This window comes from Convolutriloba macropyga, chromosome 14, assembly GCF_964194025.1.
Source record: "Convolutriloba macropyga chromosome 14, txConMacr16.3, whole genome shotgun sequence".
NCBI lineage: Eukaryota > Metazoa > Xenacoelomorpha > Acoela > Convolutidae > Convolutriloba > Convolutriloba macropyga.
This window is the reverse complement of record NC_134481.1, coordinates 40,740,213-40,765,311: the sequence shown is the minus strand read 5'-3', so window position 1 is coordinate 40,765,311 and position 25,099 is coordinate 40,740,213. Positions and strand designations below refer to the sequence as shown.

The 25,099-nt window shown below is 36.2% G+C and overlaps 1 protein-coding gene across 1 annotated transcript in view; it reads right to left on the bottom strand.

Annotated features, from left to right (window-relative positions):
• The window catches only part of LOC142353305 (guanine nucleotide-binding protein-like 1), a 70,685-nt gene that overhangs the window by 27,025 nt on the left and 18,561 nt on the right, over window positions 1–25,099 (bottom strand). The window contains exons 4-5 of the mRNA XM_075405536.1: window positions 22,590–22,855; window positions 6,417–6,558 (exon numbers count right to left, since the gene is read on the bottom strand). Of these exons, the coding sequence (XP_075261651.1) occupies window positions 6,417–6,558; window positions 22,590–22,855 (408 nt within the window). The remainder of the gene's footprint in view (window positions 1–6,416; window positions 6,559–22,589; window positions 22,856–25,099) is intronic.

Below are 25,099 nucleotides of genomic sequence, written 5' to 3'. Positions count from 1 at the left end.
GAAGTCAACTATCAAAAACGTGGTAAAAGCTCGAATAGAAAGAAGTCAAAATTCAAATCATGAACAAACTTGCTTTCTGCTAAAAAAAAAAACCTGGAGAATATCAATACTCCTCTTCGAGTCGTAAAAACCTGTAGAATCTCAATGCTCCTCTTCGAGTCGTGAAAAGACACACACACGTTTACAATAATGAACTTCGTTCAAGAGCAATTAAAAATAGACCAACATGAAACAATAACCCTATGATGCACTAATGAACCCTATATAAAGTCTAATAAAATACTCAAGATGGTCGAAGTGGCCATCTGTGATAAAATCGACTTCAATTGTAAACAAAGCCAGCAAATAGCCGCCGTTGACCCGCTTGATGCACATTGGGATTGAAACAAACAAACAGAAATAAGAGATAAAAATTGACAGAATTTTTCTGTCAAACTGATCTTATTTGGTGTGTAAATTCGAATATACGGTTAAATTCTAAAAATACTCTTAATGCAGCTTCTAAACTAAAGGCTATTAAAGCATAATACTAATGCAAGTTCGCTTTGATGAATCTCTTTGATGAACCTAATGCATTATGACGGAAAGACCCGGCTTCAAATGTTTATCCCGTCCCTTTTAGTTTTGCTCTTTTGACATTGACCATATTCACTACGTTAGGTAATTAAATACGTGAAAGGATTTAAAATCCATTCATTTGAAACAGTGAGTGAAGTAAGTCGGAAGTCAAACGTGAAAATCGTGACTTATGTAAAACGAAAAACGTGATGTAAAGATGAAGCGAATTAAGAAGAAAGGAGAGCGCCTAAATAATCGCCGTCGAGAGGCTGACGGCGGCTATTAAAAACTACCTTAACGTCGGAAAAGCTATTGCATATTTATTTTTCTCGCTCTTTCGGAATAATTCATGAACAAACACCCTATCGATCTGTTCTCAACTTCTTTTCAGTAGATTGACCCTAACAATTTTTTCACGCGCGTCATTGACTTTTACATCCTGCTTCACTGACTGATTACCGATTTAAAAAAAGCAAAGATGGCCACAACTCGTCTTCGAGTCGTAAAAACGACGTCACGTAACAATAGCCGTTTGAGTAACTGCGATGGGGGAGTAGTTCCTCTAGAAGTTCCCAGCGGTGTTGACCAGACTGAGAACAGGCAAGACAGATCAGTACCATATCTACCTTAGTAATGTGGCGGTAGAGTGAGGGTGGCAAGTGTAGCACTGGGTGTCTTACGTCACAGATGAGGAGAAGGATGTCAGACATCTCCAACACACGCCACAACTGTCGCCAAGTCTCCAAATTTAACTCAAAGTACGAGAGCCTGCAAACAAACATCATACTAATATATGAACAGCTAACAAAATTTGATAGGAAAAGATACTTGACGAAAAATATGACGAAAAGATATGAATCGATAAAAGATATGACTCGCTGACAGGTCACAAATTATCAAAGGCCAGGGACGAATTTTACAACTTTTCACGTGCTCAAAAACGCCTTTAGACCATTGAACACTGAATTATTTTTACGGAAAAACAGACTATCTATGTAGAGTAAAATTCTCTCGAAGGACAGGGGCTTTAGATAACAGACAAAAAATTTCATAAAGTGTAATTTTATAAAGTTTTCCATTCAGTTCTGAATGACAGCACCATCAATGACACAAAAAAGTTAATATGAGTGTACATTAACTCGAAAAGAAGTCAAACTGGTCTGACCAAAATGAGACACGTAATCTGTGAGGGTTAGCTTATTATTGTCTAGAAGCGGTCGCTTGTATTCGAATATCTAAAATATACTAGAATATCTACTATAATATCTAATAACGTCAATCATTTTATCGTTAGCACGAAAAAAATGCACTTGACTCTTCTTCAGGCAACATCTATGCCTGAACGGGCACCGATATCTGTCGCCAAACCGTACAATCTTATCGTTTTGCGTTATATCTGCTAAGATGTTTTTTTTAAAAAAAATCCCGCCAAATAAAAGACGATCCCTATACCAAACATAAACCAACTAATGTCGTAAAAATTGCTTTCGAACGACAGGCGGGTGAAAAAGCATTTTCCCCACACCGGGATTCGAACCATTGGCCTCCCGATCCATTACCAGATGCACTGCCCACTCGGCTATGACTGCCCACAGACCCCTTCTTGTTGCTATGATGCAACCGACTTTATATTAGCAACAAGCTTTACTTCGGAGTGAGAACAATAGAGATTACTCTAAAATGACCAACGAAAGCGTGAAAAAGTCAAAGAATGTTCTAGAAGAAAAGCGCAAAAAAGGTCAAGCAAAAAATTTGCATGAAAAAGACCAACACGTTTACAATAATTGCATGAACTTCGTTCAAGAGCAATTAAAAAGGTAGTCGGCCAACTCGGGAGTGACTTATATAGATGTAGAAGTTCTGACAGTAGTCAGACTACAAAGTGAATCATATACAAAATAATGTATATGAACATAACCGACTAACGTCGGGCGAATTGCACTCAAACGACCGTCGAGCGGTTGGCTTCGGTAGTAGCCAGCTGGGGCTTAGGGATGTTAGCATAAGTTGGGGTGGGGGTGTGGCGGAGAGTTGGAGGGAGAAGTCAACCCTATGGGGGGGGGGGGGGTCAAGAGATGGGGGTAGGTTTGCGAAGGCTGGATGAGAGGGGGTTCAAATCGACAGGTGGATGGAGGAGTGTTGAGCGGGGTTGAGCTTTAAACATTCATTTTAGGCCCAAAAGTTTTCCCAGAAAGTACAATAAATTGTGGATAGTTGTAGACAAAAGCTAGTTGTAGATAGTGTTGAAAATATTATAAGGTAACCTCTGAAAAAATTTATTAACATAAACCGACAAATGTCGGAAGAGTTGCTCTTGAACGACAGGCGAGGCAATTTAATTCAGGGGCTGTAGCCTAGATCAAATTATGGGTGCAAAAATCCCCCCCCCCGGCATTCGAACCACTGCCCTCCCGATCCACAGCCACAACTACTAACCACTGCGCTACAGATCACATACCTCACTTATTCTGCAACCGAATTTATATTAGCTTTACTTCAGAGCAATAGAGATCACTCAAAAATGAAAAACGAAAGCGCGAAAAAGTCACTTGAGAAGTCAAAGAATGTTCTAGAAGAAAAGCGCAAAACTGTCAAGCGAAAAATTTGCATAAAAAAAGACACAGACCTTTACAATAATTGCTATGAACTGCGTTCAAGAGCAATTAATTACTATCATTCTCTCCAGCACCATTTTCTGCTTAACATTCAGTGCAAAACAACTGAAGACATGAACGTTAAAAATACCGAGAGATTTACCATTATAATGTATAAAGACTCCTCAATAGGCTCATTATCCTTCACTGACATCATAAAAAACTGCATTATTAATCCTAAGAAATTAATTAAAACTCAATAATTTGGTACAACAACCATCAACGACCGTCTGTGGTCACAATAATCATTCAGACACATGGTCAAAGCTAACCCCCCCCCCCTATCCATGGGAAAGGCAGGAAGACTCATTAGAACGGATCTATTAAATTTCCTCAAACAAAGATTAAGAACCTCTCCATTTTTCCCGTATGGTTACATGATAACCTCACTTCACCGTAAATACACATCCCCAGTTTTTATCAACAAATATAATTTTGAGAGCATAGCTCCAATTGGAACATTAAGCGCACTTCAATCCCCAAAGGAGAAGGAAAATTTTCGAACTAATTAAAATTCTATAACATCAAAAAACAAAGCACTCCCATTTCAAATCAAGTCCATTTTCAGCTATATATTTTGCTTGCGTAATCCATTAGAAATACGCAAAACAGCGACAGCTTCAAAGACTAGTCAAAAGCAAGACCCGTGTCTAAAAGCGTACAAAAATGTGTGCATTTGAAGGGTGAATTTACGTCACTTAACCTGCGGACGATAACTTACCCACCCTTAACTTTGATAATTCAGAGCAAAATAATTCCATGCTACTGGATTTACATATAATAATGGTCATTTAAAACAAAAACAAACAACCTTACTGATACATGACACTTGGATTGAGTGCACAATACATCAAAATTGTGGAAATCAACAACAGACAATTCAAAATGAGCAAAAACTGAGAAACTTGAGCGAAAATTAAAAAAGTTTATGGAAACAAGTGGCGCCAAATTATAAAAAATAAAAAAATTACATATTACTATCGTTTTTCAGAGCATAAGATACAACTTTAGAGAACATAAACAAACCAATAGCAGAAAAAAAGAAGCAACCATTCAATTTTCACACTAGAAATTGGGCCAACAATTATTCAGCCATCGCTTTTTGACAAACACGCCAAAAGAATACTTCCAATAAAAGGCCGAAGGCGCAAATTTTACTTTAACCAATATCTTCAATAAAAGCAAATTGAAGCTGATACCATTAATTTGTCGCAACCATGTGGCACATTTAGGTGAGGCTCGGAAACTGTAAATATTAGAATAGAATACATAACCCGTACAGAGAAATAAAACCGACTAAACGTCGGAAGAATTGCTCTCGGACGACTATTGGGAGGTCTAATCAATAGCAGCCTGCTTTAGTGGGGGGGGGGAGGGGAGGGGAGGGGAGGGAGGGAGGGAGGGAGGGAGGGAGGGAGGGAGGGAGGGAGGGAGGGAGGGAGGGAGGGGGAGCCTAACTGGGACTAAGAAGTTCAATAGTGGGCTTCAAATAACCACATGAGAGGTTAACATACACCACTATTAAGTAAAAAATGGCACCAGTTTCTGCGCACTTTCCCTTGACTTTTAGTATTAAAATATCGAATATCGAAAATCAGAATATCGATAAAAAACACAGGTAGGTGATGGTGGGGGGTGTAGGCAGGTGGGGTGGGGCGTAGGTACGTAGCGGGGGGGTAGGTAGGTACGGGGGGGGGGGGTAGGTAGGTACGGGGGGGTTAGGTAGGTGAGGGGGGAGGAGGGGTGTAGGTACGAGGGAGGGGGGGGGGTAGGTAGGTTGGGTTGGGGTGGGGGGTAGGTATGTTGGGGGTTCGTTGGGGGGGGATGAGTATGTTGGGGGGATAAGGTACGTGGGGGGGGGTAGTTTTTTTTGGGGGGGGGGGGTAGTTTTTTTTTGGGGGGGTAGGTAGTTAAATGGGAACCAATTTTCTCAAATTGACCTCTTCACCTTGAATTACAGACTGTTACCAATTGCTATACATTAAAAACTAAGCTATTGTTAAAGTCCAATGTTCGAAAACAGAAGTCAACTATCAAAAACGTAGGTAAAAGCTCGAATAGAAAGAAGTCAAAATTCAAATCATGAACAAACTTGCTTTCTGCTAAAAAAAAAACCTGGAGAATATCAATACTCCTCTTCGAGTCGTAAAAACCTGTAGAATCTCAATGCTCCTCTTCGAGTCGTGAAAAGACACACACACGTTTACAATAATGAACTTCGTTCAAGAGCAATTAAAAATAGACCAACATGAAACAATAACCCTATGATGCACTAATGAACCCTATATAAAGTCTAATAAAATACTCAAGATGGTCGAAGTGGCCATCTGTGATAAAATCGACTTCAATTGTAAACAAAGCCAGCAAATAGCCGCCGTTGACCCGCTTGATGCACATTGGGATTGAAACAAACAAACAGAAATAAGAGATAAAAATTGACAGAATTTTTCTGTCAAACTGATCTTATTTGGTGTGTAAATTCGAATATACGGTTAAATTCTAAAAATACTCTTAATGCAGCTTCTAAACTAAAGGCTATTAAGCATAATACTAATGCAAGTTCGCTTTGATGAATCTCTTTGATGAACCTAATGCATTATGACGGAAAGACCCGGCTTCAAATGTTTATCCCGTCCCTTTTAGTTTTGCTCTTTTGACATTGACCATATTCACTACGTTAGGTAATTAAATACGTGAAAGGATTTAAAATCCATTCATTTGAAACAGTGAGTGAAGTAAGTCGGAAGTCAAACGTGAAAATCGTGACTTATGTAAAACGAAAAACGTGATGTAAAGATGAAGCGAATTAAGAAGAAAGGAGAGCGCCTAAATAATCGCCGTCGAGAGGCTGACGGCGGCTATTAAAAACTACCTTAACGTCGGAAAAGCTATTGCATATTTATTTTTCTCGCTCTTTCGGAATAATTCATGAACAAACACCCTATCGATCTGTTCTCAACTTCTTTTCAGTAGATTGACCCTAACAATTTTTTCACGCGCGTCATTGACTTTTACATCCTGCTTCACTGACTGATTACCGATTTAAAAAAAGCAAAGATGGCCACAACTCGTCTTCGAGTCGTAAAAACGACGTCACGTAACAATAGCCGTTTGAGTAACTGCGATGGGGAGTAGTTCCTCTAGAAGTTCCCAGCGGTGTTGACCAGACTGAGAACAGGCAAGACAGATCAGTACCATATCTACCTTAGTAATGTGGCGGTAGAGTGAGGGTGGCAAGTGTAGCACTGGGTGTCTTACGTCACAGATGAGGAGAAGGATGTCAGACATCTCCAACACACGCCACAACTGTCGCCAAGTCTCCAAATTTAACTCAAAGTACGAGAGCCTGCAAACAAACATCATACTAATATATGAACAGCTAACAAAATTTGATAGGAAAAGATACTTGACGAAAAATATGACGAAAAGATATGAATCGATAAAAGATATGACTCGCTGACAGGTCACAAATTATCAAAGGCCAGGGACGAATTTTACAACTTTTCACGTGCTCAAAAACGCCTTTAGACCATTGAACACTGAATTATTTTTACGGAAAAACAGACTATCTATGTAGAGTAAAATTCTCTCGAAGGACAGGGGCTTTAGATAACAGACAAAAAATTTCATAAAGTGTAATTTTATAAAGTTTTCCATTCAGTTCTGAATGACAGCACCATCAATGACACAAAAAAGTTAATATGAGTGTACATTAACTCGAAAAGAAGTCAAACTGGTCTGACCAAAATGAGACACGTAATCTGTGAGGGTTAGCTTATTATTGTCTAGAAGCGGTCGCTTGTATTCGAATATCTAAAATATACTAGAATATCTACTATAATATCTAATAACGTCAATCATTTTATCGTTAGCACGAAAAAAATGCACTTGACTCTTCTTCAGGCAACATCTATGCCTGAACGGGCACCGATATCTGTCGCCAAACCGTACAATCTTATCGTTTTGCGTTATATCTGCTAAGATGTTTTTTTTTAAAAAAAATCCCGCCAAATAAAAGACGATCCCTATACCAAACATAAACCAACTAATGTCGTAAAAATTGCTTTCGAACGACAGGCGGGTGAAAAAACATTTTCCCCACACCGGGATTCGAACCATTGGCCTCCCGATCCATTACCAGATGCACTGCCCACTCGGCTATGACTGCCCACAGACCCCTTCTTGTTGCTATGATGCAACCGACTTTATATTAGCAACAAGCTTTACTTCGGAGTGAGAATAATAGAGATTACTCTAAAATGACCAACGAAAGCGTGAAAAAGTCAAAGAATGTTCTAGAAGAAAAGCGCAAAAAAGGTCAAGCAAAAAATTTGCATGAAAAAGACCAACACGTTTACAATAATTGCATGAACTTCGTTCAAGAGCAATTAAAAAGGTAGTCGGCCAACTCGGGAGTGACTTATATAGATGTAGAAGTTCTGACAGTAGTCAGACTACAAAGTGAATCATATACAAAATAATGTATATGAACATAACCGACTAACGTCGGGCGAATTGCACTCAAACGACCGTCGAGCGGTTGGCTTCGGTAGTAGCCAGCTGGGGCTTAGGGATGTTAGCATAAGTTGGGGTGGGGGTGTGGCGGAGAGTTGGAGGGAGAAGTCAACCCTATGGGGGGGGGGTCAAGAGATGGGGGTAGGTTTGCGAAGGCTGGATGAGAGGGGGTTCAAATCGACAGGTGGATGGAGGAGTGTTGAGCGGGGTTGAGCTTTAAAACATTCATTTTAGGCCCAAAAGTTTTTCCAGAAAGTACAATAAATTGTGGATAGTTGTAGACAAAAGCTAGTTGTAGATAGTGTTGAAAATATTATAAGGTAACCTCTGAAAAAATTTATTAACATAAACCGACAAATGTCGGAAGAGTTGCTCTTGAACGACAGGCGAGGCAATTTAATTCAGGGGCTGTAGCCTAGATCAAATTATGGGTGCAAAAATCCCCCCCCCCCCGGCATTCGAACCACTGCCCTCCCGATCCACAGCCACAACTACTAACCACTGCGCTACAGATCACATACCTCACTTATTCTGCAACCGAATTTATATTAGCTTTACTTCAGAGCAATAGAGATCACTCAAAAATTAAAAACGAAAGCGCGAAAAAGTCACTTGAGAAGTCAAAGAATGTTCTAGAAGAAAAGCGCAAAACTGTCAAGCGAAAAATTTGCATAAAAAAAGACACAGACCTTTACAATAATTGCTATGAACTGCGTTCAAGAGCAATTAATTACTATCATTCTCTCCAGCACCATTTTCTGCTTAACATTCAGTGCAAAACAACTGAAGACATGAACGTTAAAAATACCGAGAGATTTACCATTATAATGTATAAAGACTCCTCAATAGGCTCATTATCCTTCACTGACATCATAAAAAACTGCATTATTAATCCTAAGAAATTAATTAAAACTCAATAATTTGGTACAACAACCATCAACGACCGTCTGTGGTCACAATAATCATTCAGACACATGGTCAAAGCTAACCCCCCCCCCCCTATCCATGGGAAAGGCAGGAAGACTCATTAGAACGGATCTATTAAATTTCCTCAAACAAAGATTAAGAACCTCTCCATTTTTCCCGTATGGTTACATGATAACCTCACTTCACCGTAAAATACACATCCCCAGTTTTTATCAACAAATATAATTTTGAGAGCATAGCTCCAATTGGAACATTAAGCGCACTTCAATCCCCAAAGGAGAAGGAAAATTTTCGAACTAATTAAAATTCTATAACATCAAAAAACAAAGCACTCCCATTTCAAATCAAGTCCATTTTCAGCTATATATTTTGCTTGCGTAATCCATTAGAAATACGCAAAACAGCGACAGCTTCAAAGACTAGTCAAAAGCAAGACCCGTGTCTAAAAGCGTACAAAAATGTGTGCATTTGAAGGGTGAATTTACGTCACTTAACCTGCGGACGATAACTTACCCACCCTTAACTTTGATAATTCAGAGCAAAATAATTCCATGCTACTGGATTTACATATAATAATGGTCATTTAAAACAAAAACAAACAACCTTAACTGATACATGACACTTGGATTGAGTGCACAATACATCAAAATTGTGGAAATCAACAACAGACAATTCAAAATGAGCAAAAACTGAGAAACTTGAGCGAAAATTAAAAAAGTTTATGGAAACAAGTGGCGCCAAATTATAAAAAATAAAAAAATTACATATTACTATCGTTTTTCAGAGCATAAGATACAACTTTAGAGAACATAAACAAACCAATAGCAGTTCCATTAGGTTAAAAAAATGGCAAAAAACAAATGAGGGCACGATTCAACACAATAAAAACCTCAAAAATAAACGCAACTTAAGTAAATGACACAGATAGTTGACAGCTGACACTGATTAACTGACAACAATTATTCCCCAATCAAGCCAATGAAGACTGTCATTTACAAGATTAAGCGGCAAGGGCACAAGTAAAGCAACAATACCGTGCAAGACTAAAAAACGCGCTTATTTTTTTGAAACCAAATAGTTTAAAAGTAAAAAACCCTTATGAGCTCAAGTCAAAAAATAGAAAAAAATTATGCATCACTATTAATCGGCGACTAATTTCAATAATGAGAGTAAATTAGGTCAAAAGCATGAAGCAAAAAACTGGCAGCAGTTCAAAAATTCTCTAGCATTTATTGAGAACCATGTCAAAGTCATAGAAAGCATTAGTTGTGAATGAAAAAATATTTTGATTATTTGCGCTTCATTAGCAACTGATAACACCTGTCATTAATAAAGTTGATTGATACGACCACAAAATTGACAACAAATACATGCAAAACCCAAAAAAAATTGCAAAGATGAAAACAAAACTTTAATCAAATTTAATTGGAAAAAAGGTAAGTTTCACCCAGAAGACGAAACAGTGAACCCCCCTATGAAAGAGCAAAGCAGAGTATTTAAATTTACCGCAAGAATCATTGTATTTTAAGCTTAGAGCAATATGCTAGGATGCAAAAGCCTCGTCAAAAGGGTGAAATATCACCACACTAATTAGGTGGCTAGCCTCCCCTCCAGCACAACAAGACTATAACTATTATCAACCTCAGCTACACGTTTAGTACCACGGCAACCTTTTAGACAGATATCTGAGCTGCGTAGAAGTGCGGAACTTTAGTTCATCCGATTGTATGTTATTGTGTCGAAGTATGTGTCTTTTATTTGGGATTTTTGTTGCGAGTTGCATTATAGTGCGTGTTGCAGAAGGCCCTGCACATTCCATGTAGGAAACTACGAGCGGAAAATGAAAAATTTTTAAAATTCCGAACTTCGTTCTTGACATTTTAGATATTTGTATTTGCCTCGTGATATATGTACGCTGCCTTAGCTTCTTTTGTGCATGAATGGTCAACAGATTAAAAAATTTCAAGTCGAAGAAAGTTCTGCAGACTCTGGACCCCCAGAGACCATCAGCTTGGATGTCAAGTTGAGCGTTGTCACCAGTGCTGGTAGATTTGTAGGGGCTTTCGTTTTCTAGCAACTGAAGTGATGCCTAAAATTGGCCGTCATAGCAAACGTCATGCATTATTGTCGCAAACGTGTCTCTAATTTTGATTGAGCCGCATATGGGTATAATTCTCTCTTTGCGCAATGGAGAGCACGCGTTAGTGGGAATTTTCCATCACAAGGACAGTTGATAGGTGTATTTTTTGCTACAAGATTGTACCGAATGCACAAACCGTCGTGGACTTAGATTTCTTCAAAGTAAAACCAAACCGTTTCAATGGCAAAGCAGTGAGCCATTTCGAGGCTTCTTTTTCTCATGCGCAGCCGAAAATGTGACGTTTGTTTTCAGTTAACGTGTAGAGTATCCTTTTTTGGAGCTGGTGTTGAGCGTGGTGTTCGTCTTGCATAATCCTATCCTATATATTCTGAATATTCGCAAGATCTTAATTTCCAAGAGACTCGACAGCAGCGAGCAACGCGGCGTAGCCCGTGTTCTATTACTTTGGCTCCCTGGCGTTGAGTTCACCCTCCCGGGTCGGTGGCGAATACAACTGGCGTGCGTTGTCCTTGATGGGAGTCGACAAACAATGGCAAAAAAAACTTTTGAACATTTTTCTCTGCGTCCACGAAAACGTTCTGAGCGTTAGTTGTTCGAGGAAGAAAAGCAAATTTTTGCTTAACACCTCTCGTGGAGCATGAGTAGGCGTTTTGCTGAGATGTTTTTGCAGTTTTTCCAAGTTTCTGAAGCAGACTGGAACACTATTGCGATGTACTTTCAAGGAAGGATTCACGCGAATCTTCTTAGCCAAAAACTTATCCCAAAGCACGGCAGCTTTCTACAATAGCGACACCAGTTCCTCTGAAAATTTTATGAGATCGGGAATTCGCGCCTTCCTTTACAATCAATTGGCATTTTGGAGCATTTACTAGGTATCCAAAAACTTACCAGGATCGGATAAATCCGTGAAGAACTTCAGCAGATTCTCCAAGCTTCCTACAGCACTGTCATCGTCCGTGTGCCATTTTTGCGTTACGCTCCAGGTGCGCATGAATTCAATCTTTGGGAGTAATAAATCTGGGATCAATCTGGCTGGTGTCTTCTTGAGACTACAACCAAGTGCCGCCTAAAAACCAGTCGACTAGTGCTGCGTATGAATTTTGAGCCACACAGCTGAAAGCTGCACAAATTCTTTTATTTTGATGCGACAATTGTCAATTGAGACAATAGGATGCATTTCTGGCGTGTGAGTACTGCTTCACTTTCGGGAGCATCATAAGCAGACAGCATTGAATGTATAACATTCAACTCCACACTTTTCGCTTAGGCACAGCTGCCTATTGCCTCCAGTAAATCGCAAGTTATTTCCAATGCTCTTCAATAATACTTTCCAATAATACGGCGCAAGGCTTCTCCAACTCCGATTGGTCTAACGCCAGCGTTTTTGTTTAGTGGCATGAGTTGACAACCGCTGTATGCTGCCAAATGTTTATCCGCAATTTTATATGGTTTATAATAAACAGCTTATAAACATTTTTTATCTTGGCCATATTTTAATCTTAAAATGTGGTTATAGAAATTTTTTAATCTTGGATAAAGGAAACTAATGTCTTAAATGCAACTATTTTTAAATTTTGAAAAATGACCCAAAATATTCATGGCTCATTATAATAAGCCATATTCATGGCGCTATAATAAAAATACTCATGGCTGCTTATTTAGAACATAGCCGGCAGATTGCCGGAATAGCTGCGAAAAAAGATACCTGCGTGCCATATAATAGAGATAGAAACAGATACAGATCTAAATTGAAAAAATCGACGCCGCTCAAAAAAACTAGGTAAAAAACATTCAGCGATAAGTTAATAAAGCTTGTTAAAATTCATTCCACAGAAGCCTCTTATTAGGGACCTTTACTGCACAAATGAGTTCCTTTGACCTTAAACAAATTCAAATTAAACTTAAGTTTTAAAGTGCAAAAGTCATTTTATTGAGTGAGGTAAGTCACGTATGATCAAAATCTAATCACGCAAATAACCTAAAAAGTTTTGCTAAAGCCAGTGAGAAATGACGTCACGCGCGCAAATGCCGTTAGTGAGAGGAAGAAGTCATTCAGAAAATTTGACTTCAGCTTTGCTGTGTGAACAAATGTAAAACGAAAAAAGAACGTCAGACGACGAAACAAAAAAAAAAACAAAGAGCACCGCAATATAGCTTCGCTCAGCTTACAGCTTAGCAGCTATAAACATACCCGGCAGATTGCCGGAAAATAGCCGCCGTTGATTCCAATAAGCATGATTGGGATTGAAATAACAGAAGATATGGAAAAAAGATTTTTGTACAAAAACATTTTTTTAATTCCGATTTGTTTTGATGGCATTTCGTAGTTGAACATACTTCTGTTTCTTAGAGAGAGGCTACAGAGGCTACTATCAATAACAATAAGCATTAGAGATGGTAAAAAAGACTTATAGGAACGACGTTCAAATAGCGGGCATCTAAAATTGGGCTTTATGGGTTTATCCCGTTTCTATTTCTGACATCCATTTTTGTACTAACTCTGTTCATATTGAATTGCTTCGCCGAGCAACTGATGTTCAAAATCACTTTAGCAGAATGACTGAAGAGTGAAACTATCCTAGAGAAGTCAAAAAGATTTCACGCAAAATGTTGAAAAGGCGGCAAAATGAGGAAAAGCGAAACATTTTATTCGACGAAGTAAAAAACATAGCAGGACAAGTCCTGACGTACAATTCAAAGAATTTTCATTGACTAAACAGAAAAACTAGACCTAGATTGGACTATGAGTGAATTGAGAAAACCATTTTCAAAAAAATCAGAACAAAAAAATAAGAAATAAACAGAAAATCAATGTCAAAATGCCGCATGTGAACAAAAAAACCACTAGCGAGAATTGAAAATTTAATTCAAACAAAAAACTAGGCCTAGAATGAGCTGTGAATGATCGGGAAAACCATTTAGAAATAAATCCGATCCAAAAAATCGAAAAAACAGTAAAAATCAGAGTGAAATTTCCGCATGTGAACAAAAACCACTACCGAGAAACCTAATTTTTGTTCAAACACCGTTTTCTCACTCTACTTTAAAATTAGAGCGAAAAAAATTCACGCCGCAAAACCACTCGCTTTTTCGCTCCATTTCCTGTTTCGGCGTGACCAAAATCACTACTCCAATTTGACTTCAAAAATCATGAAAATGTGTGAACAGATCTTAAAAAAAACATAGCAAGACAAGTCCTGACGTACAATTCAAAGAATTTTCATTGACTAAACAGAAAAACTAGACCTGGAATGGACTATGAGTGCATTGAGAAAACCATTTAAAAAAAATCAGATCAAAAAATAAGAAAAAAAAAACAAAAAAACAATGTCAAAATGCCGCATATGAACAAAAAAACCACTAGCGAGAAATGAAAATTTAATTAAAACAAAAAACTAGGCCTAGAATGAGCTGTGAATGGATTGGGAAAACCGTTTAGAAAAAAATCCGATCCAAAAAATCGAAAAAACAGTAAAAATCAGAGTGAAATTGCCGCATGTGAACAAAAAACCACTACCGAGAAACCGAATTTTTGTTCAAACACCATTTTCGCACTCTACTTTAAAAATAGAGCGAAAAAAATTCACTCCGCAAAACCACACCCTTTTTCGCTCCATTTCCTGTTTCGGCGTGACCAAAATCACTACTCCAATTTGACTTCAAAAATCATGAAAATGTGTGAACAGATCTTAAAAAAAAACATAGCAGGACAAGTCCTGACGTACAATTCAAAGAATTTTCATTGACTAAACAGAAAACTAGACCTAGAACGGACTATGAATGGATTTGAAAAATCATTTAGAAAAAAATCCGATCCAAAAAATCGAAAAAACAGTAAAAATCAGAGTGAAATTGCCGCATGTGAACAAAAAACCACTACCGAGAAACCGAATTTTTGTTCAAACACCATTTTCGCACTCTACTTTAAAAATAGAGCGAAAAAAATTCACTCCGCAAAACCACACCCTTTTTCGCTCCATTTCCTGTTTCGGCGTGACCAAAATCACTACTCCAATTTGACTTCAAAAATCATGAAAATGTGTGAACAGATCTTGAAAAAAAAACATAGCAGGACAAGTCCTGACGTACAATTCAAAGAATTTTCATTGACTAAACAGAAAACTAGAACTAGAACGGACTATGAATGGATTGGAAAAATCATTTAGAAAAAAATCCTATCCAAAAAAACGAAAAAACAGTAAAAATCAAAGTGAAATTGCCTCATGTTAACAAAAAATCACTACCGATAAAGCGAATTTTTGTTCAGACACCATATTCTCACTCTACTTTAAAATTAGAGCGAAAAAATTTCACGCCGCCAAAACCACTCGCTTTTTCGCTCCATTTCCTGTTTCGGCGTGACCAAAATCACTACTCCAATTTGACTTCAAAAATCATGAAAATGTGTGAACAGATCTTAAAAAAAACATAGCAGGACAAGTCCTGACGTACAATTCAAAGAATTTTCATTGACTAAACAGAAAAACTAGACCTGGAATGGACTATGAGCTAATTGAGAGAACCATTTTTAAAAAAATCAGATCAAAAAATAAGAAAAAAAACAAAAAATGTCAAAATGCCGCATATGAACAAAAAAACCACTAGCGAGAAATGAAAATTTAAATAAAACAAAAAACTAGGCCTAGAATGAGCTGTGAATAAATTGGGAAAACCGTTCAGAAAAAAATCCGATCCAAAAAATCGAAAAAACAGTAAAAATCAGAGTGAAATTGCCGCATGTGAACAAAAAACCACTACCGAGAAACCGAATTTTTGTTCAAACACCATTTTCGCACTCTACTTTAAAATTAGAGCGAAAAAAATTCACGCCGCAAAACGACTCGCTTTTTCGCTCCACTTCCTTTTTCGGCGTGACCAAAATCACTACTCCAATTTGACTTCAAAAATCATGAAAATGTGTGAACAGATCTTTAAAAAAACATAGCAGGACAAGTCCTGACGTACAATTCAAAGAATTTTCATTGACTAAACAGAAAAACTAGACCTGGAATGGACTATGAGTGAATTAAGAAAACCATTTTTAAAAAAATCAAATCAAAAAATAAGAAAAAAAAAACAATATCAATGTCAAAATGCCGCATATGAACAAAAAAACCACTAGCGAGAAATGAAAATTTAATTAAAACAAAAAACTAGGCCTAGAATGAGCTGTGAATGGATTGGGAAAACTGTTTAGAAAAAAATCCGATCCAAAAAATCGAAAAAACAGTAAAAATCAAAGTGAAATTGCCGCATGTGAACAAAAAACCACTACCGATAAAGCGAATTTTTGATCAAACACCGTATTCTCACTCTACTTTAAAATTTCACGCCGCAAAACCACTCGCTTTTTCGTTCCATTTCCTGTTTCGGCGTGACCAAAATCACTACTCCAATTTGACTTCAAAAATCATGAAAATGTGTGAACAGATCTTAAAAAAAACATAGCAGGACAAGTCCTGACGTACAATTCAAAGAATTTTCATTGACTAAACAGAAAAACTAGACCTGGAATGGACTATGAGTGAATTGAGAAAACCATTTTAAAAAAAATCAGATCAAAAAAAAGAAAAAAACAAAAAAATGTCAAAATGCCGCATATGAACAAAAAAACCACTAGCGAGAAATCAAAGTTTAAATAAAACAAAAAACTAGGCCTAGAATGAGCTGTGAATAAATTGGGAAAACCGTTCAGAAAAAAATCCGATCCAAAAAATCGAAAAAACAGTAAAAATCAGAGTGAAATTGCCGCATGTGAACAAAAAACCACTACCGAGAAACCGAATTTTTGTTCAAACACCATTTTCGCACTCTACTTTAAAAATAGAGCGAAAAAAATTCACTCCGCAAAACCACACCCTTTTTCGCTCCATTTCCTGTTTCGGCGTGACCAAAATCACTACTCCAATTTGACTTCAAAAATCATGAAAATGTGTGAACAGATCTTAAAAAAAAACATAGCAGGACAAGTCCTGACGTACAATTCAAAGAATTTTCATTGACTAAACAGAAAACTAGAACTAGAACGGACTATGAATGGATTCGAAAAATCATTTAGAAAAAAATCCTATCCAAAAACACGAAAAAACAGTAAAAATCAAAGTGAAATTGCCTCATGTTAACAAAAAATCACTACCGATAAAGCGAATTTTTGTTCAGACACCATATTCTCACTCTACTTTAAAATTAGAGCGAAAAAATTTCACGCCGCCAAAACCACTCGCTTTTTCGCTCCATTTCCTGTTTCGGCGTGACCAAAATCACTACTCCAATTTGACTTCAAAAATCATGAAAATGTGTGAACAGATCTTAAAAAAAAACATAGCAGGACAAGTCCTGACGTACAATTCAAAGAATTTTCATTGACTAAACAGAAAAACTAGACCTGGAATGGACTATGAGTGAATTGAGAAAACCATTTTAAAAAAAATCAGATCAAAAATAAGAAAAAAACAAAAAAATGTCAAAATGCCGCATATGAACAAAAAAACCACTAGCGAGAAATGAAAGTTTAAATAAAACAAAAAACTAGGCCTAGAATGAGCTGTGAATAAATTGGGAAAACCGTTCAGAAAAAAATCCGATCCAAAAAATCGAAAAAACAGTAAAAATCAGAGTGAAATTGCCGCATGTGAACAAAAAACCACTACCGAGAAACCGAATTTTTGTTCAAACACCATTTTCGCACTCTACTTTAAAAATAGAGCGAAAAAAATTCACTCCGCAAAACCACACCCTTTTTCGCTCCATTTCCTGTTTCGGCGTGACCAAAATCACTACTCCAATTTGACTTCAAAAATCATGAAAATGTGTGAACAGATCTTAAAAAAAAACATAGCAGGACAAGTCCTGACGTACAATTCAAAGAATTTTCATTGACTAAACAGAAAACTAGAACTAGAACGGACTATGAATGGATTCGAAAAATCATTTAGAAAAAATCCTATCCAAAAAACGAAAAAACAGTAAAAATCAAAGTGAAATTGCCTCATGTTAACAAAAAATCACTACCGATAAAGCGAATTTTTGTTCAGACACCATATTCTCACTCTACTTTAAAATTAGAGCGAAAAAATTTCACGCCGCCAAAACCACTCGCTTTTTCGCTCCATTTCCTGTTTCGGCGTGACCAAAATCACTACTCCAATTTGACTTCAAAAATCATGAAAATGTGTGAACAGATCTTAAAAAAAAACATAGCAGGACAAGTCCTGACGTACAATTCAAAGAATTTTCATTGACTAAACAGAAAAACTAGACCTGGAATGGACTATGAGCTAATTGAGAAAACCATTTTTAAAAAAATCAGATCAAAAAATAAGAAAAAAAAACAAAAAATGTCAAAATGCCGCATATGAACAAAAAAACCACTAGCGAGAAATGAAAATTTAAATAAAACAAAAAACTAGGCCTAGAATGAGCTGTGAATAAATTGGGAAAACCGTTCAGAAAAAAATCCGATCCAAAAAATCGAAAAAACAGTAAAAATCAGAGTGAAATTGCCGCATGTGAACAAAAAACCACTACCGAGAAACCGAATTTTTGTTCAAACACCATTTTCGCACTCTACTTTAAAATTAGAGCGAAAAAAATTCACGCTGCAAAACCACTCGCTTTTTCGCTCCACTTCCTTTTTCGGCGTGACCAAAATCACTACTCCAATTTGACTTCAAAAATCATGAAAATGTGTGAACAGATCTTAAAAAAAACATAGCAGGACAAGTCCTGACCTACAATTCAAAGAATTTTCATTGACTAAACAGAAAAACTAGACCTGGAATGGACTATGAGTGAATTGAGAAAACCATTTTAAAAAAAATCAGATCAAAAATAAGAAAAAAACAAAAAATGTCAAAATGCCGCATATGAACAAAAAAACCACTAGCGAGAAATGAAAATTTAAATAAAACAAAAAACTAGGCCTAGAATGAGCTGTGAATAAATTGGGAAAACCGTTTAGAAAAAAATCCGATCCAAAAAATCGAAAAAACAGTAAAAATCAGAGTGAAATTGCCGCATGTGAACAAAAAACCACTACCGAGAAACCGAATTTTTGTTCAAACACCATTTTCGCACTCTACTTTAAAATTAGAGCGAAAAAAATTCACGCCGCAAAACCACTCGCTTTTTCGCTCCACTTCCTGTTTCGGCGTGACCAAAATCACTACTCCAATTTGACTTCAAAAATCAAGAAAATGTGTGAACAGATCTTAAAAAAAACATAGCAGGACAAGTCCTGACGTACAATTCAAAGAATTTTCATTGACTAAACAGAAAAACTAGACCTGGAATGGACTATGAGTGAATTGAGAAAACCATTTTAAAAAAAATCAGATCAAAAAATAAAAACAAAAAATCAATGTCAAAATGCCGCATAGGAACAAAAAAACCACTAGCGAGAAATGAAAATTTAATTAAAACAAAAAACTAGGCCTAGAATGAGCTGTGAATGGATTGGGAAAACTGTTTAGAAAAAAATCCGATCCAAAAAATCGAAAAAACAGTAAAAATCAAAGTGAACTTGCCGCATGTGAACAAAAAACCACTACCGATAAAGCGAATTTTTGATCAAACACCGTATTCTCACTCTACTTTAAAATTTCACGCCGCAAAACCACTCGCTTTTTCGTTCCATTTTCTGTTTCGGCGTGACCAAAATCATTACTCCAATTTGACTTCAAAAATCATGAAAATGTGTGAACAGATCTTAAAAAAAAAGACAGCGCCCCAATACAATTCAAAATCTTTGAATTGTAAAAAAAATAGGAGCGCTATAATAGCCGGCTGAGAAGATGAGGGCGGCTATTAAAAACAGGCAAGCATAGAAACGGGTAAGTATTATTATTAAATTTTTTGACAACAATTGGTTTCAAAGTCATTAAAAGATTAGCTGCCAGTTGGGCGACCAAGTAATTACGAATAGGTGCAATTAGAGTACAGGTATGTAAAAATTTTAGGAGCACACAGAAAACATGAATCAAATCTCGTAGCACGTACAAAAATTCTATCTCGAAAATTGAAAAATTATCCAGCGTGACTAATTGCCAATCTAATCACTGACTTCTCATTGACATCAAAAACTCGAAAAAAGTGAACATATCTTCTTTTAACACAGCCTGAAGAATTGCGGAAGCAACTGGAAGCCTCAGCGTCAGAACTTCAAACAATACCAGAGTTGCAGCGGAAACCATTATATTTTGTCCGAAATCGTCTATCCTTTTCATCCCACCAGATTTAATTGAAGTAATTGGTAAAACTTTACACCCCCTGAAAAAACGAGACAGCTCTGAGCATCGACATCGTTGAAACAAACTAACAGAAAAACGATTGATTTCAGAAAAAATAAAAAAAAAACGCTTCTAGGATTGAAATCTTCAGATATAATTTTGAAAATTGTATTATTAAAAAATATCTGGTTTGAAGGACAAAATTCTTAGGATGGAAAAACACTGATAGACATGGAAAAATACTGCTAGACACGGAAAAATACTGATAGACTCAAATATCACCTGGTTATAAATTGTAAAAAATAACTCATGGTAATAGTAGAAAATCACGCATTTTAGAACAAAATACTTCTATATTGTTGGGAGATATCAAAGACACAAAAATAAATTCAAACCATTGCTAAATTTAAATTAATCCTGGAAAAGAAAAAAAAAGGATGGAATACTCAACGCATAAAATTGTTTATTAGCTAAACTTAGCCCTAAGAATATTCATAGAAAAGAGAAAAAATAGTCTAAAGTTCTGAAGGTAATTTTAACAAATTCTCATTGCTGCATTATATGATATCAATTGCAAAAAAAGTTCAAAAACTGAGAAAAACAGCTCAAATAATTAAAATTTTACATCAACTATGAAAAGAATATCCAGTAAAACTGTAGGCGTTAGGAGAATGTTATAATGACTCATGCCAGAATAAGGAGAATAAAGACACATTGCTTGAAACATAGGAACAAAAAGAATACTTCGTAATTTTAAGACTACTTCGTAGATTATAGGATTAATTACGTAACTTTTAGTATCAATGTACCGTTCCTCTACTTAATGGATACAAAAACTCACGCATATCTGTTAATTGCCATTTTAGAGCAATGGAAAAATTACGAACTCAAATGTCCCGATATAAACTTCTAGATAGTCATCTAATAGCTTCTAGATAGACTTCTAGATAGTGATGTTTTAGAAAATCATAAAGTTATAGCAGAACTATCTAATTAGCGTTAGTTAAATTTTCCAACCCCTTGTTTGTATGTTTTTCCCATTTTTCTTTTTAAATTTCAAACTATTTTAAGATATAATCTGTAACTTCATCTAAACCTCAGAGACTCTTGAGAACGGGTTTTCTCTGTAGTCAAATGATTGTGTTGTGAAATGAGTGATTAACTCGTGATGCTGTTGCCTATAGAACATAATTTATTATTATTATTATTATTATTATATAAACTCAAAATTCAAATCGGCAGAAGAAATGACACAAAGACCACAAAAAAAACAAGCTCTAAACATTTGCTTTGCTTCAAAATTGTGCTTTGCGCAAACAATCGTAGCTAAAGATTAGTTTTAGGGCAGACAGAAACCGAGCTCACAATGAAAACTCAAGATTGAACCAATTTAGATATTACCTTGAACAATTTCTGCGTTCCTTCCAAAAAAAATATGCACACATCACTCTTTTTTATGTTGCACTCTTTATACTCTAAAAATATTTGTTATGTTTTAAACATATGCTGCATGATTAAACATAGCTGGCAGATTGCCAGAAAATAGCCGCAATAGATTCGTAGATCGGCAGTCTAAAAAAAAACAGTAAAAAAGACAGACCAAAAAAATCGTCTTTTCATTGAAGGCTGATCTGTTATATTTTGATTAAAAATCTGTAAAGTTATTGCTGCCTCTATTAGCTGATCTCAAATAACCTTCATTTAGAGTGACACACACCCATTTGACCTCATCTCTTTGAATTAAAGTAAATAAAAGTCAATTTCAAAGTGAGGAAGTCATTTTTGAGAGTGAGGTAAGTCAAGTGTGACCAAAAAATTAATCACGCGCATGAACAAAAGAACTCGCTCCATTAAGAGCGAAAAATGACGTCACACATGCAATTCAGTTGAAATTGCATGAACGAATGAACAAAAAGTGGCTGTGACGTCATATGGTCGTAACAAAAATCATGACGACGAAATAAAAAAACATAGCAGGACAAGTCCTGACGTACAATTCAAAGAATTTTCATTGAACAAAAAAAAACTAGACCTAAAACTGTCTATGAATGGATTGGAAAAACCATTTAGAAAAAAATCCGGTCCAAAAAATCGAAAAAACAGTAAAAATCAAAGTGAAATTGCCGCATGTGAACAAAAAACCACTACCGATAAAGCGAATTTTTGTTCAAACACCGTATTCTCACTCTACTTTAAAATTTCACGCCGCAAAACCACTCGCTTTTTCGTTCCATTTCCTGTTTCGGCGTGACCAAAATCACTACTCCAATTTGACTTCAAAAATCATAAAAATGTGTGAACAGATCTTAAAAAAAAAGACAGCGCCCCAATACAATTCAAATTCTTTGAATTGTAAAAAAAATAGGAGCGCTATAATAGCCGGCTGAGAAGATGAGGGCGGCTATTAAAAACAAATCGATTGGACAGTGGGTAAATATTCTTTATGGCCAAATCAAATAAGCAAAATATACACGAACACAGCTAACTCAAAACAATTTTTCAAATCTTTTCCCTCTTTTTTCCTCATGAAATCAGTTTTCATTCTTCCTCAACGCTCAATCTTCTTTCCAAACACTAAAACGTAATATCTAACTCAGACCAACTAACTGTTCAGTGCTGTGGTTGTTGAGCGCGCTCGTGTCCCCCACACCCTGTGCTTCAGTCATCGAATGTTGTCTTTTTGCTATACGCATATTGTGTCTCGAGTAGAACTGCGTGATGTAGTCTCTGAAATACTTTTCCTCCTGTTTTTCCAACTGTAGCTTGTCCAGTTTGTAGCTCCACAATGGACGTTTTGGCATGTCCATTAAAGGAGAAGGAACCTCTTCTGCTGGTGATTCGGAGTCTTCTATTGAAGTACCGAGACCGAAGACCTGAAAATAAGGAAACCGACAAAACCAATTATTCGCAGCATTTGCTCTTCCTTCCGCTTCTTTTGGCGTAAGTAACGATCGACCAAAAATTTCATATCCAAAATATCATACGAAAAAAGACAACTTCTTGCGACGCTAAACGAAACACACATAGACGACTGGAGTACCGAAGAGAGCTTCAAAATAGATCACTCAGAAACATAGCTGGCAGATTGCCAGAAAATAGCCGCAATAGATTCGTAGATCGGCAGTCTAAAAAAACAGTAAAAAAGACAGACCAAAAATATTTGTCTTTTCATTGAAGGCTGATCTGTTATATTTTCATTAAAAATCTGTATAAGTTATTGCTGCCTCTATTAGCTGATCTCAAATAACCTTCATTTAGAGTGACACACACCCATTTAACCTTATCTCTTTGAATTAAAGTAAATAAAAGTCAATTTCGAAGTGAGGAAGTCATTTTTGAGAGTGAGGTAAGTCAAGTGTGAACAAGAATTTAATCACGCGAATGAACAAAAAACTCGCTCCACTAAGAGCGAAAAATGACGTCACGCATGCAATTCAGTTGAAATTGCATGAACGAATGAACAAAAAGTGGCTGTGACGTCATATGGTCGTAACAAAAATCATGACGACGAAATAAAAAAACATAGCAGGACTAGTCCTGACGTACAATTCAAAGAATTTTCATTGACTAAACAGAAAACTAGACCTAGAACGGACTATGAATTGATTGGGAAAACCATTTAGAAGAAAAATCTGATCCAAAAAATCGAAACAGTAAAAATCAAAGTGAAATTGCCGCATGTGAACAAAAAACCACTAGTGAGAAAGCGAATTTTTGTTAAAACACCGTTTTCTCACTCTACTTTAAAATTAGAGCGAAAAAAATTCACGCCGCAAAACCGCTCGCTTTTTCGCTCCATTTCCTATTTCGGCGTCACCAAAATCACTACTCCAATTTGACTTCAAAAATCATGAAAATGTGGGAACAGATCTTAAAAAAAAAGACAGCGCCCCAATACAATTCAAATTCTTTGAATTTAAAAAAAAACCAAGAGAAGGCCAATAATAGCCCCAGCTATCGCTGTGCGGCTATTAACCAGGGAAATATTGTTTGAATTACTTTTTTTAATTTTGCCAGATTATACCAAAAGCACCGAGAAACATGTTCCAACATTTCTTAGGATATGGATAAAATACACTCCAGTCATCTTCTTTGTTTTCATTCAACAAAGGTCAAGTTTACTTTCTCGGAAAATAGATTCCAGTTCCCAAATTTAAACAATTCGAAAAATGAACATCAGCCGCACAATACTTCTTTCTTCCAAAATATTTGTTTTATTTCAGCTTTGATTCACTTACTATTAATTTACAATTTTTCAATTAAATTTACTTTAAACTTGAAAAATTTAGCCTTTAATCAATGATGAAAAGCTCGTTTACAAAATAGACGCACCCTTTAATTTTATGTCGATTTCTTTGCTAATTTAGTCAAACAAATAGATAATTTGACGCTATAGATTCAACTTTTAGCTTAAGTAAACCCACTTTAAACCCGTATATACCATATAAATCCGATAGAAATATTTGTGATTCCTTTTACAGCTGACGACTCAAATTGAGAGAAGCTCAATTGCGGTAATCTTCCAGCTATTCAAAGAACTTGACCCGCAACACTTTTTGTTGTCAATTAGAAGTCAAATTGTGCTTTTAGTCACGCTGAAACAATAAAAGAAGCAAACTGCTTTTGAAAATTGAGGACATAGTTTGAAAAAAATGTTTTTTGAGAATTTTTTAATTGTGACAATTCGAACTGTGCTTTGAATGAATTTTCTCATTTTTCACAAACAGTTGTAAAATATAACTTGTGTTTCATGTTGACTAGATGCAAATTTATATTCACATCAAATGGCGGCTTCCACGACTTAGACACCATTAGTTCCCGTGAAAATGTAACTCATCGAAGAAATACATTTTTTGCACCAATTTCTAGTTTATTGTTGTCATGTCTCCTAGTCTCAATATTGAATGACGTCATTGGCTCTTTAATGAGGCATAAATGAATCTAAATGGTTTAAGTATGTTTAACGCTTTCAACTGAGTAGACACCCTTTGTTTTCGTTATAGTTCAGTGAATTTTTCAAAAATTTTGTCAAACAAGGCGAGACTGAATTAGTTCATTGGTTTCAAGTCATCTCTGAAGGGTTTCACAACTATATGTTATCGTAAAAAATTCTAGCA